This window comes from Panthera pardus, unplaced genomic scaffold, assembly GCF_024362965.1.
Source record: "Panthera pardus isolate Hobbes unplaced genomic scaffold, ASM2436296v1 HiC_scaffold_1, whole genome shotgun sequence".
Lineage (NCBI taxonomy): Eukaryota > Metazoa > Chordata > Mammalia > Carnivora > Felidae > Panthera > Panthera pardus.
The window spans coordinates 10,909,573-10,923,356 of record NW_026526654.1 but is presented as its reverse complement, the minus strand read 5'-3'; the positions used below and the strand labels follow the sequence as shown (position 1 = coordinate 10,923,356).

The 13,784-nt window shown below is 50.5% G+C and overlaps 1 protein-coding gene across 15 annotated transcripts in view; it reads left to right on the top strand.

The window, feature by feature from the left end:
* ARHGEF7 (Rho guanine nucleotide exchange factor 7) overlaps window positions 1–13,784 on the top strand; it is a 135,099-nt gene that overhangs the window by 106,169 nt on the left and 15,146 nt on the right. For all 15 annotated transcript variants that reach the window (XR_008425057.1, XR_008416812.1, XR_008416721.1 and 12 more), the window contains 8 exons: window positions 198–336; window positions 1,301–1,360; window positions 1,994–2,140; window positions 2,986–3,072; window positions 4,761–4,839; window positions 5,031–5,170; window positions 8,180–8,404; window positions 10,473–10,566. Coding sequence is in view for 11 of the 15 variants with exons in the window: in XM_019443876.2 (XP_019299421.1) it covers window positions 198–336; window positions 1,301–1,360; window positions 1,994–2,140; window positions 2,986–3,072; window positions 4,761–4,839; window positions 5,031–5,170; window positions 8,180–8,404; window positions 10,473–10,566 (971 nt within the window). In the remaining 4 variants the exon portion in view is untranslated. The remainder of the gene's footprint in view (window positions 1–197; window positions 337–1,300; window positions 1,361–1,993; window positions 2,141–2,985; window positions 3,073–4,760; window positions 4,840–5,030; window positions 5,171–8,179; window positions 8,405–10,472; window positions 10,567–13,784) is intronic.

Sequence of the window (13,784 nt, the reverse complement as noted above, 5' to 3'; positions counted from 1 at the left end):
CGTAACGAGAGCGATGGCATGAGCCTTCTGGGGGTGTTCACATTTGGTGTCTCAATGTAGCCGGCGCCAGTGTGGCTCTAAGCACAGAGAGCTCTAAGCACCCGTTAGCTGCCCAACCCGGTGCTGCCGGCAGGGCGGGCCTTTCCTCTGTCTGTGTGCGGGCTCTAACCGCTACGCCGTCCACTCTCTCTGCTCAGCGAGCAGCTGGGAGAATTCATGGAGACCAGAGGCGCCAGCAGCCCGGGGATCCTGGTGCTGACCACCGGCCTCAGCAGACCGTTCATGCGCCTGGACAAGTACCCCACGTTGCTCAAGGAGCTGGAGAGACACATGGAGGTACTGCTTGTCGCGCGCTGCCGCTCGGGGGCCCTCCGCCCCCATCAGGGAAGCTCGCCGTCTGTGTCAGAGGCGGGAACCGACAGAAGTGTTTTTGCAAAGGTTTTTAACTTGAAGGATTTTCAAAACGATTTTGTTAAATGGTGTTTTCTCCTTCCCCTCCCTCTACAAAATTACATGTCCTCCTTGATCTCTGTCACCCACGGCTGCTGTTAGAAAAGTCTCCAAAAGCTACGAAACATTAAGCTCAGATTTAAGTAGCGTTGAGGTGCCCTGTTAGGAACACTTGGTTACAAATGGTAAGCGCAGCGTTTATACAGTAATAAGAGTGAAAGAATCAATCCGTTCGTGATGGGTATTTATCTTAGTTTTGAAAAGCAGACCGCAGGCCTGGCAGAAACTTGGGTTTAAGTTGCTGTGTATGGGTGCAGGTTGGCGAACTTTCTCTATGAAGGGTGGGCCTGCTGGCCCCCTTCCTTGCCAGCCCCCTCTGCTGTTGTGGTTTAGAGCCTCAGCAAGGCCAGTGCTGGGAGGAGGTGCTGAGTCCTGCCATGGGTTTTTGTCTTTTTTTTTTTTTTTTTTAACGTTTATTTATTTAGAGACCGAGACAGCATGACAGAGAGCGAGAGGGAGAAGAGAATCTCAAGTAGGCCCCACACCGTCAGCACAGAGCCCAACATGGGCTCAATCCCACGAACCATGAGATCATGACTTGAGCCAAAATCAAGAGTCAGAGGCTTAACTGACTGGGCCACCCAGCTGCCCCTGGGCTTTTGTCTTCTAGACCACAGTTTCCCCAAAGTCTACTGGGCCCACAAGAGTACGAATAACACTTCAGTGCTGAGAAGAATAAGACCTATTGTGGGTTGAAAGGGTTGGGAAAGTTTCAAGCTAGTCTCTAGAGTGCCTTTTGAAGAAAACAATTTGCCTCATGAAAGCTAATAGTGTTTTCTTTTATTCAAAGGATTATCATCCAGATAGACAAGATATTCAAAAATCCATGACTGCCTTCAAAAACCTCTCAGTAAGTGACTAGGCATATTATGATTTTTTCCCTCAGCATTATTATGACAGATGAATGTAGAAAAATTTATTCCCTAAAAAAGTTAGGTGATGAAAGAAAATGAGAGCGAGAATTTGGGTGTATTCAAATACAAAATAATCGCGGTAGTTTATTTACCGTGGTGGTAAATTTGCATGCTTTACTGGGCTGTCGACACCAGAAAATGATCGTTTAACCTTTAAAAAGTCACGACATGATAGTTCCTTATGAAGGTCTTGCTCTGTGGGCTGTGTCTTCGGTGAGGACCAGGTGGTCCTGCTCCTTCACCCTGCTGCCATGCCGCCGGTGTTTCTGGAACATGCCTGACTTACCTCACGTGCAGCATGCACTCCTGGCCCCTGCTCAGTCCTTGTGCCAGCAGAGACCAGTAAAGCCAGAAAGTCTCTTCTTGTCCAGTCTGCATTTTTTCTTCCAGAAGTAGCAAGATCTGCTGTATTGTTCTAAAGCCGTGTCTCTCGTTCCAGAGCTCTTACTTCTGTGCCTGTGAATTGAACGCTTTCTCATTCAGCAGATGATGTGTGTCAAAGTCGCGTGGCCGGTAGTTGAGGTTCTGGGGGCTCGCGTACCTCCTGACCGTGGTGGTGTGTGTCCCAGGCGCAGTGTCAGGAGGTGCGGAAAAGGAAGGAGCTGGAGTTGCAGATCCTGACAGAAGCCATCCGGAGCTGGGAGGGAGATGACATCACGACCCTGGGCAGCGTCGTTTACATGTCCCAGGTCATGGTCCAGTGTGCCGGGAGTGAGGTATGCAGGGCAGGAGCGCCACGGCCACGTGCTCTGCTGTGCAGAGTGGCTGGGGACACGAGTGGAGGGACTCGAGCCTGTGCTCTGAGCCCCACAAGTGTGTGGGGCGTCTTCGGGAACAGAGTGTGAGAAGTCCCCCTAGACAGGCTCACAGTGCAGGACCGGTTTCCAGCGCACTTGGCATGCGGCTGGAGTCTGAGGAGTCTGCCTGAGGACCCTGCGTCCTGACCCCTGGGCTTCTGTGGGCAGCGTGGAAATGGCAGCTTGGGAAAGGGCCGTCTGCGTTCCTCGTTTTGGTCTCCTTTACGTTCCTGGAAACTTGCGTCCTTTATTGTGGTCTCTCTGGGGCATCCTCCCCACCCCCCCCATTGAAGCAAATGGTTTTTAATATAGATGCTTTTAAATCTTTCATGTAAACTAGGTAAGGTTTACAGCATGGACAAAAACAATATTGAATTGATTGGGCTTTAAGGGAAGTGCCAGGAATCATTCAGTTGATTTTAACATTTTATCCTACCCTCCCCTCGAGCTTGAAAGGCCCACCTGTTCTTCCCCACAGCACCCAAACTCGACAAGTTCTGTTCTCTCAACCATAAAAAGAAAATTTTAGATGAAAAAGAGTTAATGGCAAAGCTGAACTCCTTAACCCAGTTGTTTTTAAAAGATGCTACGTGGGCTGCCAGTGAGTCTGAGACTTTATCATAATTCTGTTTGCATTTAATTTAGCTGATAAAATTTGTTGGAAGGACGTTCAGTATGTTTCATAAGGCTTAATGTAAATACTTGTTCTCACATCTGTGTGTTTTGAAACAAATTACTTGGATTTGTTTGTTCTTTAACGTTAGGAAAAGAATGAGAGATACCTTCTGCTCTTCCCGAATAGTTTGCTGATGTTATCTGCCAGTCCTAGGATGAGTGGTTTTATCTATCAGGTAAAGTACATTTTCGGTTTACACGTTACTGTTTGCTGTGGATCTCAGAATCCGTTCCAGGCTTATTTTGGATTTTGGGTGTGGTGCTGTGTGTATAGATAGTGTCACCTAGTCGAGTATGTCACACTTAGCCTGTTTCCGCATGACTGCAGATGTCCCCGCATTGGTCCTGAGCAAACACGGGGGGGGGAGGACCCCAGTGACCTCTGTAGGGCTGCCTCCTAAGGGCACCGACTGCTTGAGGTGACCTGCCCGAGTCCTGTCTCAGTTGCCCCTTCTTTCCTGGCCACAATGGTGCCCGGTGGGTGCGGTGGCGGGTGGGCACAGAGCCAGGGACCCTGGCTGAGGCCAGGTGATGTACCTAGTGGTGAGTGATCATGGAACCTTTCTCTAGTCGGTTGTTTTGCTGACACTGAGAAGACGTGCGAGCTGACGTGAGAAGAAAATGCAAAAGGAGAGGTCTGGTGTCTCTGCAGAAACGTAACCTATGGTGTCAAGTAGCTTCTTTTTCTCTTAATAGCTGCTTCTGTCCTCACTGCCTATTCTCTGTGACTTAGAGCAGCGTGCTCTCTCCCATGGCTTGTTTCCGGGCCTGGCCAGTCCTCAGTCCTGCATCAGCAGGAGTCCCCACGTGGCACGTTGTTCTGTGTCGTCCCGGACACGTGCACGGGTGGATCCTGAGTTCCAGGTGTCTGTGGCGTGTGTGTGCCTCCACAGAGAGCTTGGTCCCCAAAGAGGAGGAGGAGTCACACACTTTCTCCAGAAGGAGCACTTTAAAATTGATAAAGCTGATGTGTCTGGTAAACCCAGAAAACCCGTGCCTCAGAGTTCGTGAGTGTGCTGTTGGGCGGGTACCTACCCCGGTTCCCCTGAATCAGCAGTCCCGCCCCCCATTGTCAGGTGGCCCCACTAAACACAAAGCTGAGTCCTTTCTGCCAGCGCACTCTGGCTTTGTGGTTTGTACCGCGAGAGGCTGGGACCAGCTCTGCTGTGACCTGAGGGAGCAGAGGTGGCCGTTCGGGGCAGGCTCGAGGCCCGTGCCACATTCGCCCTCGGTGTTGGTGTCAACGTGCCAGTGAGAGCCTCACGCCACCAATGGGACCCTGCTTTCCTCTTCTGTGCATGGTGGCCTGGGAAGGGCGTCTGAGTGCTGTGACCGTGGTCTGTGCAGCCGGACTCGAATGCCTTCTATCCGCCGGCCCCGCCCGTGCTGGTCCCCATCTTTGTGCCTTCCATGTGGTGCTCAGCACAACTCCCCACCTCCCCTCTGGCGGACAGCCAAGTGTGGCCCCCGGACAGTTGTTCTCGTCTCAGCTTCCTATGTTGCCTTCAAACGTGAACTTCCTCTGAGCCTCTTCGTGAGGCGAATCAGCGCCTCCTTTAGTTTTTGATCCTGATAGGTCACATTCTTGGGACCTAGTGTTCACGTTCAGAGAAATGTGTCAGATGGAATTTACTTTCGTTCTGGACCTTACTGCGGACTCCATTTTCCTTTTATTACAGTGTTATGGTTTCTTATTTGACGGAAAAGTCTGTACTGTGCATGCTTATGGCAACGGTCAGCTGTTTCGCTTTACAGGGTGCTGCTTCTGCCATTCCTAAAATTATTAATACTTGTTTTGATAATGGTACGTTCTTTACTAGAAAAGCACTAATTGTTTTTTTTTTGTGGGGGGGGTCTTTTTTAGGGAAAGCTACCAACGACAGGAATGACAATCACAAAGCTTGAGGACAGTGAAAATCATAGAAATGCATTTGAAATATCAGGTGATAGGCACAGACTCTCTGGCCGCTGTCTGTCACGGTGATGAGTGGCAGTTCACGGTGTGTGTGCACGTTGTGGCTGGACCGTCCGGAGGGCTGTGTTGGAGCGCTGCTGCCCTCTCCGTGGGTGTGTGTGCGCACGCGTGTGCTTTCTGCCCATCTTCCCGCCTCAGTGTGTCTCTTCTCCCTTCCAGGGAGCATGATTGAGCGGATCCTGGTGTCCTGCAACAACCAGCAGGATCTGCACGAGTGGGTGGACCATCTCCAGAAGCAGACAAAGGTCACCTCTGTCGGCAACCCCACCATCAAGCCCCATTCTGTGCCGTCTCACACCGTAAGGACCCCTGTACCTCTCCATGCTGTGGGGTCGGCCTCTGGGGGCGGAGGGGTGGGGGCAGCAAGTGAGCAGATGTTTTGAAGCATAATCCTTGTGTGGCTCAATAGTATAAATTCATGCCTGTGTTTCTCTGGGGGTCCTGGAGAGTCCCTGTCACACAGCTTGTCGCCTCACACCGGTGGTGCCTAGGTTGTACCTCCTTGCACGTGGTTTGATGGCAGTTGGCTTGGAAGCTGTTTCTGCTCAGGGGGGACCTAGGAGACTAACTTTCAGGGGGTTTTCACCTAAAACCTCAAGAGCCACCATCCATATGTGTTTTTGTTTTTTCCTGAGAATCTTAACTGTGTTCTGTTGTATCAAAAAACAGAAGTATTTATGGTGATCCAAAGGGCTGGGGTGGGGCACCTGGGTGGCTCAGTCGGTTAAGCGTCCGACTTTGGCTCAGGTCACGATCTCACGGTCCGTGAGTTCGAGCCCCACGTCGGGCTCTGTGCTGACAGCTCAGAGCCTGGAGCCTGCTTCGGATTCTGTGTCTCTCTCTCTCTCTCTCTGCTCCTCCCCCGTTCATGCTCTGTTTCTCTCTGTCTCAAACATAAATAAACATTAAAAAAAAAACAAAAACAGGGCTGGGGGCACCTGGGTGGCTCAGTCAGTTAGGCATCCACTCTTGATTTCAGCTCAGGTCATGATCCCGGGATCATGGGATCGGACCCTCCACACTGAGCATGGAGCCTTCTGGAGATTCTCCCCTTCTGCCCCTCTCCCCCTCTTGCTCTCTCTCTAAAATAAAAACATAACTAAAGGTCCAGATTCATGTTGAAGGCTTTAAAATGTGGCTTTTGCCTCACTGTTTTAAGAAATCCATTTATCCTCGTAGAGGAGCTAACCAGCTCTTTGACTTTTTAAAAACTTAAATGTTTTGAAGTACCTCAGCACACAGTATCCATGTTTAAAACTTGTCGTTACTGGTGTTTTATGCTTAAGATACTGGTGTGGAATCATTTTCATGTTCTCCTCTTTCTCAAACAAAAGTACACGCCCCTTTTCACAAATGACCTGTGAGTGCACGGCATTTCCAGGTGGTGCTTTTTTCTCACGTACGCTTTAGGTTGTTGTGATCTTTATTTGCACTTTCCACCATGTGGCTCACTTCTGCATCCACATCCCTACCGTTGCAGTGTTTGCTCAGGAAGAGTGACTGTAGCATAGCATTTTTTTAAATGCTTATTTACTTACTTTGAGAGAACAGGTGCACAAGCAGGGGAGGGGCAAAGAGAGAGGGAGAGAGAGAATCCCAAGCGGGCTCCGAGCTGTCAGCATGGAGCCCGATGCAGGACCCAAACTCACAAAACTGTGAGATCGTGAGCTGAGCCGAAACCAAGAATCGGGTGCTTAACCGACTGAGGCACCCAGGTGCCCCTGTAGCATAGCTTTCCGATGAGTTTTATTGTACTAGATTTCTCTCAACAGCTTACAGGTGGAAACTGCTGGTTGGCTTTAGCTAAGGTCGCATTTTGAGTGGCTTTGCCATTTGTAGTTTCTCCATACTTGGAAAAAAAAAAATGCTAACAATGCTTAGCTTCCCTGGAACTGAATTGATTCCAGAGCTACTCTGTGTGCAGGTGTGTGTGTGCCTGAGAAGTGGCAGTGCTGCTTCACGTTGTCAGCAACACCCTGAAAGCAAACAGTACGAGTCCACGTCAGGGAAGACTTCGTGCTCAAGCTGAACCCCGCCAGTGCGCGCCACGCACAGGCTTTGCAAGTGTTAGGCGTTCTTCTGAGGGAGTTTCCTCTTGGCGGTGTTGGGTGTCCTCCCCCATACTCAGCAGGGTCCTCCTTGAAGAAGAATCTCATTGTAGCAAAGACCATGACCTCTTCTGACTTCCTTAAGGAGAAACCAATCCAAATATTACTGTGGTGCTGTTGCTAGAAGGGCTGTTGTACCTCGTTTTCTCCGCTTGTGAGTTGTGTGGTGGCCATGTAGCCTGTGACAACACGGGAGGCGCCCACGCACCCATGAACCAGGGTGGGCACGTGGTTCCTGCAGGAAGTGTGTTGCGCTGGTCCCAGAGCGCCATGGCATCAGCCAGTGCCAGGCTTCTCATTCGGTGTGTTTCAAGAAGGGATTTCTTCTGAGTAATGACCTCACTCTGTGATTTCCAGCTCACAGAACACTTCGTTCTTTATTAAGCATGGCTTTATTGTTTGGGGTGATTTGAGGTCATGGGCTGGCTTTGAGTATTATTGAACATTTTTGCATTTAATTATCAGTATGATGGAATATTTACAGGTTTTCCAGGAAAATAAGCCCTATTATTCTTCCAAAAAATTAGACTTCATATAATTTTATTTTGATTAGAGCTGATTTTTCTGAGAAAACAGCTTGTAACTTGTTTTACACTAGGGATTGGCAAAATTTTTCTGTAAAAGAGACAGTAAAATATTTTCAGCTTTATAGGCAGTATGGTTTTTGTTGCAGTTGTACTTTTGGTTTTACACCCATCAACAGAAATGGGCCTGGCTGCGTCCCGGGAAAACTTTTTTTTTTTTTTTTTTTGTTAATGAAAACAGACATTTGGCCCTAGTTTTTTGCCTACCCATAATCACCAGGCAGTAAGTGTGTGACTGGGGAGAATTACTCTCCCCTTCACCACATTTCCCAGGATAAGAAATGCCTGTTCTTGTACAAAATTGTGATCTATGCTACGTGGAACACCTTTATGCGGTGTTCGTCCATGACAAATAAAGGTGGTGGTGGGGTGCCAGGATCTGGGCCCCCACATCCTGCCACCTGCCTGCTCCCCCATGCTGACCTGATGCTGAATAGATAGCTGTCCTAGAAGTTGACTGCTTGGGGTTGGAGAGTAAAGAAATGATGACGGCTTGGGGGTTTTTCAGTGGGAGTGTTTGAGGAGTGGGCAGAACCTCATGGGTCTGGTTGAGAGGCCCCTGGCCCCTGATGGCAGCTGTCGTGTTCTGCTCCCTCTGTCTCCCCCCCCCCCCCAGCTCCCCTCTCATCCGATCGCGCCATCCGGCAAGCACGCAGACAGCAAGCCGGCACCCCTGACGCCTGCCTACCACACGCTGCCCCACCCCTCCCATCACGGCACTCCGCACACCACCATCAACTGGGGGCCTCTGGAGCCTCCGAAGACCCCCAAGCCGTGGAGCCTCAGCTGCCTGCGACCTGCCCCGCCCCTGCGGCCTTCCGCTGCTCTCTGCTACAAGGAGGTGAGGTCTTGAGCGCAGACGAACAAGAATTTGACGTTGACATCTCCGCGTGTTAGGCCAGCTGTTCTGTGCTTCATTCTGGTGCATTCAGAAATCTGGAGAATCCCGCGTTTCTGTCTGATTCTGTGACATGAGAAAAGTACTGATCACTGGGGAACTGCAGCCTTACCTTGCTGTGCCCTTCACGAACGGCCCTGGCTTCCTGCCTCCTGGACCCACGGGGCCAGAGGGCTCCCTGGGGCTGGCCTCCCGCTCAGCCTGCAGTTACTGTGCACGTCTTGTCATGCTGAGTCTTGCTTACCTCTGTGCTGCTCTGCTAGGCCGTAGGACCCTTTTCCAGGCCTCAGTGAGAGCCACCCGGGGACCCTGCATTTGTTACCAAAAGCTGTTGCAGACAGAGTGCATGCACAAATAAAAGTGGCAGAGTGTGGTTTGTCCCATACCTATGTCCTCTGCTCCCGTGTTGGCGGGCTGTGCCCTGTGCTTGAACACCAGGCTGTTTCCGCTGAATCTGCTTTCAGGAAAGGAAGCATCTTGAGAAAAAGAAATACTTGAACTTGAGGAATCTGATGATTGCGGCGCTGGGTGTGGTTGTGAGTGTAAGCATGGGGAGCCTGAGTGTGGGAGTGAGGTGGCGTGTCCCGGTACACCTCTCCACGTCCAGTTGAGGTCCCTTTTGCCCAGGGACCTAGACCCTCCGTCCTTGCTAGTAGCCCTAAGTGTTTTACGACCCACAGAAATACTATGTAAATTATAACCTGTCCTTTGCAGGTTTTTGTTAATTTTGTTGTTGAGGACCTGCGTCTTGCCAGTGGTCGTAGGCCCAGGTACGAGGTGTCCTTGCCGCGGGCGGTTACGTGACTGATGTTGGTGTCTGTTGCTCGTTTAGTCTTTGCGGATTGCTCGGGCAGTGCTGGTGGCGACCTCATTGCTAGGGAGGAACCAGTGGACTGAGTGTGTCCAGCCAGGGGGTAGAAAGGGTGAGGGAAGAGGGGGCAGTGAGCCTGGGCTTCACAATTTGCTGTGTTGCTGCACTAGCTTTGCCAGACCTGACGTTAGGATCTGCAATTGTCACCTCGTGTCACTGAGTGCTTCCAGACGCTCAGTGGAAGTCCTCTCGCAGAGCGTGCACATGGGGCTGCTGTGTCCATGGTCGGGACGCAACCCGTGCGTGTGTGTGCTCCTGGGGCCCCCTCTCTGTTCACCGTGAAGTGCGGAAGCCATAGGACACATGCAGGGAGGGCGGTATGTCTTTGGGAGCGCGTTTTTCCTGCTTTTTTAAGAGGCTGTACGGTTTAGCAGAAGAGATTTTGAAGCGCTGCCTTTGAAAACCAAGCTGTGTTCCTTCTGTGCTTCCAGTCTGGTTCCTCCCATAGTCCGTGTCGCATCGGTGTCATGTTGTAAGAGTCATGAACGGTTTCTGTAACTTAACACACACTCGGCAGTGAAGCCCCCGCCTGTCCCCTTGGACTCTGGCCTGCTGTCTCTGTCCTGCTGCAGGCCATTGTGTTGTGACCGAGCCGTGCGCTGGCGTGTGGACCCGTCAGGGGCACAGCCCGCATTCTGTTGCCTGCCTGCATCTGCGCTCAAGGCCGATGGACTGAACTTGTTCCCTTTCCTTCTGTCCTGAGGCTTCAAGTATTGTCCTGAGGGACTTGATCTTACCTTTCATCTAAAACTAGCCTTGGTTTTCCTGGTCTCTTTCTGCTCGGCTGCAACAGGTGGGTCTGCTCTGGAATCTGTACGTGTGGATCTCTGCACGCGTCAGCCGGCCGTCTCCTCTCCAGACGCTGCCCGCGAGCCCGTGACACCTCCTTGGTGTGTTGTCACCATGCTATGACTGGTCCGAGTAACAGGAGGGTTTTCCTCAGAGCCCGCACCCTCTCGATTTTCCATTAACGCCCGGCAGCTGGCTAGGACACCACAGTGGGAGTACAGTAGGAAGCTCTTTGGCACGAGCGGCTGAAGTGACTTAGTATTTCACGCTGTCACCCTTGCTGATGCTCCAGGAAAAACTAGTGTCTTTGGAATTTGTCAGAATAATTTTTTTTCCTTTTTCTTTCCCTAGGATCTTAGTAAGAGTCCCAAGACCATGAAAAAGTTGCTACCTAAGCGCAAGCCTGAGCGGAAGCCTTCAGATGAAGAGTTCGCCCTGAGGAAAAGTGAGTACGTGTGGCGTGTGTCGGTGAGGATGCAGGTCTGTCTTGGGAACAGCATTCGTTGGGTAGAGAGATGGCTGATGGCTTTTCAAAGACTTGAGACAGACGCGGGGGTCTGAGCCTTAATGTCACGTCTAGAGGAAATTGAGGAGCGATAGCAGAGCCCTGCACCAGCAGGAGAGCTAGCTGGCACCTGCGGTGCAGCGCACGCATGATTCTCCCCTCGATGGGGCTGCTCGTGGTCTCTTGGCCTCCGTGCCGATCCCTTGTTCTGGGGAAGCTGGGCTAGGGTGCAGGGTCGACCTGGGACCACCTGGTCTTCCTACTCCCTTTGCCCTGTGGTTTGCACCTGTTGGAGGCATGCGGCTACAGCTCTTGATCCTCCCCTGCGCTTGCACAAGCCTCAGGGCCCCAGTGGACGCTTGTGAGGCCCAGAGCCGGATGCAGGGCTCAAACTCGCAAACTGAGATTGTGCCCTGAGCTGATGTCAGTTAGCCGACTGAGCCCCCAGGTGCCTGGGTTCAGATGTTTTTGAAGAGGGAGCCTGCAGCTGTGCTTTCTCCCCTGGGGGAGGGACTGTGGGGGATACTCTCCTCTGGAGACCTTTTAGGTTGTCACAACTGGGTGTGGAACTGCCGCCATTACAGGGGTGACGGCCAGGGATGCCGCAGGCCGGCCGTGTGGCGCAGCGGTGGTGAGGCCCCGGCCAGGGGTGAGATCTTGGGATCTCCCCATGAGAGGGGGTGCAGAGACGAAGATGGGGTCCGGGTGTTGGGAGGGCGGAGCCTGCACCAGGAGCTTGGAGGGACTGGAGGTAAAAGGAGAGCTGGGCCTCCAGCTGCTGTCTGCCTGCTCGGTGAGCAGCTGCTTTCGTGTCATGTTCCGTGTGCCAAAGTTACCAGGCTCCTTGTTACATTCCGAATCCTAAGAGTTTTCTTGTCCGTGGGAGGGCCCATGCCACCCCGAAAATGTGTGCTGTCCTGCTCATTTACCTCCTGTAACATTTGTGAGGAAGGGAGGATCGGTGACAGCCGTTCATGCTACGTCCTGGGGGAGCCTGCGCCCGTTCTGGCATCCGTGCTTTCTCTGGGTGCCGGGTGACGTCTAGCAGGAGTGATCTGATCCGCTGTGCGGATAGGTAACCATGCTCGGAGGCCACTCTTCTCTGGGCGGAGAGGGGTGACCTGCCCATGAGGTTAAGCTGGTCCCCAGGGGGTGAAACCTTCTCTTCTCCTGAGGGAGGAGCTCGTCATGAAAGGATCGGTTCCAGTAGGTGACGTTTAAGTTTGTTTCTCAGCGCTGAAACTCTCGGTGCTGAGGTTTGTTTCTGTTCTTCTTAGTGTGGTTGATGTGCAAGGCCGTCTTAGTTTCAGGTGTACAACGTGGTGATTTGACAAGTCTGTACGTTCTGCTGTGCTGTCCACAAGTGCAGCTGCCGTCGGTCACCGTAAACGCTGGCATTGCGCCGTGGGCTGTGCGTTTCGTCCCCACGACTTAGTCACTCTGTAACCAGAAGCCTGGACCTCCCACTCCCCTTCACCCACTTTGCCCACCCCCCGGCCCATCTGCTGTCTGCATTTACACGTCTGACTTTGCTTTCTGTGTACTTGTTTGCTTTTATCTTGGATTCTGAGTGCCATCTTCTGGTATTTTGTCTTCCTCAGTCTTCTTTCACTTAGCACAATACCCTCCAGGTCCATTCACCTTGTCACAAATGTCACGCTCTCATCCTTTTTATGGATGCATATATAATATTCCTGTGTGTGTGTGTGTGTGTGTGTGTGTATGTACGTACGTACCACATCTTCCTTATCCATTCTATTGGTGGACACTTGGGTTGATTTCATATCTTGGCTATTGTAAATAATGCTGCGGTAAACATATGGATGCATTAGATATTTTCAAATTAGTGGTTTTGTTTTCTTGGGGTAAATCCCCAGTAGTGGAATTAGTGGCTCATATAGTATCTTGAGAAAGAAAAACAAAGCTGGAGGTATCATAATTCCAGATTTCAAGGTATATTACAAAGCTGTAGTGATCAAAACAGTATAGTACTGGCACAAAAACAGACACCTAAATCAGTGGAACAGAAGAGATTCCCACAATAAACCCACACGTCTATGGTCAGCCGCTCTCTGACAGAGGAGGCAGTATACGATTGGGAAAACGACTGTCTCTCCAACAAGTGGTGTTGGGAATACTGCTCAGCTACATGCAGGAGTATGAAACTGGGCCACTTAAACCCCACACAAAAATGAACTCAGAATGGGTTAAAGAACCTAAACGTGAGACCTGAAACCGTAAAACTTCTAGAAGGTATTGAACCTCTATTTTTTGGTAGAGTACATTTGGCTTGCTTTGCATGTATGCACTATCATAAAATGGTGAGGCTTTCTACAGCTTACAAATACTTAAGTCTTCCATTCTTCTGCATTTTTGCCAGAGTAGGTGAGCCTTTTAAAGTGTATGTCCACATGTAATACCATATACAAAAAAATATTGGAAACTTAGTAGTTCAGGAAAGAGAAATAGTTCAACTATAGGGTCATGTGAAGTAGGAAGTATCCGGGACTGATAGCAGTAGATGCTGTTAGTCTGGAAGGATCTATCCTCCTCCATGCCTTTGGTCTGAGTATAGGTGAAGCCGGTGTCTGGAGTAATCCTTTGGGGAAGGAAGAGGTCTGGAGTGACTCCTTCAAGGTCTGGGTTGTGCCTTATAAGTGTTATAGATGAAATCTCGATCACAAACTCGGAGATTGGAGGAAATGCGCTTTCCAAAGCTTTCCAAGGTTGTACCTATCTACGTAGCCGTCAGCTGTGGGTGGTGGGAAGCTTTCCTTCCAGATCTTTCCTTCCCGCTGTCCCTGTCAGCACTGGGGACGGTCTGACTTTTTTTGTCAGGCTTATGTGAAAACCTGATGCTTTGTTTTAACGTTTTACTTCTTAGAATAAAGTTCTTTTCTCATGGTGTTCTTGTGTGAATTGCTTGTTCCTTGGCCTGTTTTCAACTCCGGGGTGGGAGGGATATGGTTTTTCTTAGGGATTATTAGTAAGGCAGTTTTTATAGATTTAGGATATTAACCTTTTGCTAGGTATGTTGCAGGTAAAAAAATACTTGAAAGAAAACAAACCTTTTGAATATAAACTTCATAAATTTTGGAAAACCATTATCTGACAAGAAAATGTGTTTTTAGACTGTATCACGTACTTGTTGTTAGCTC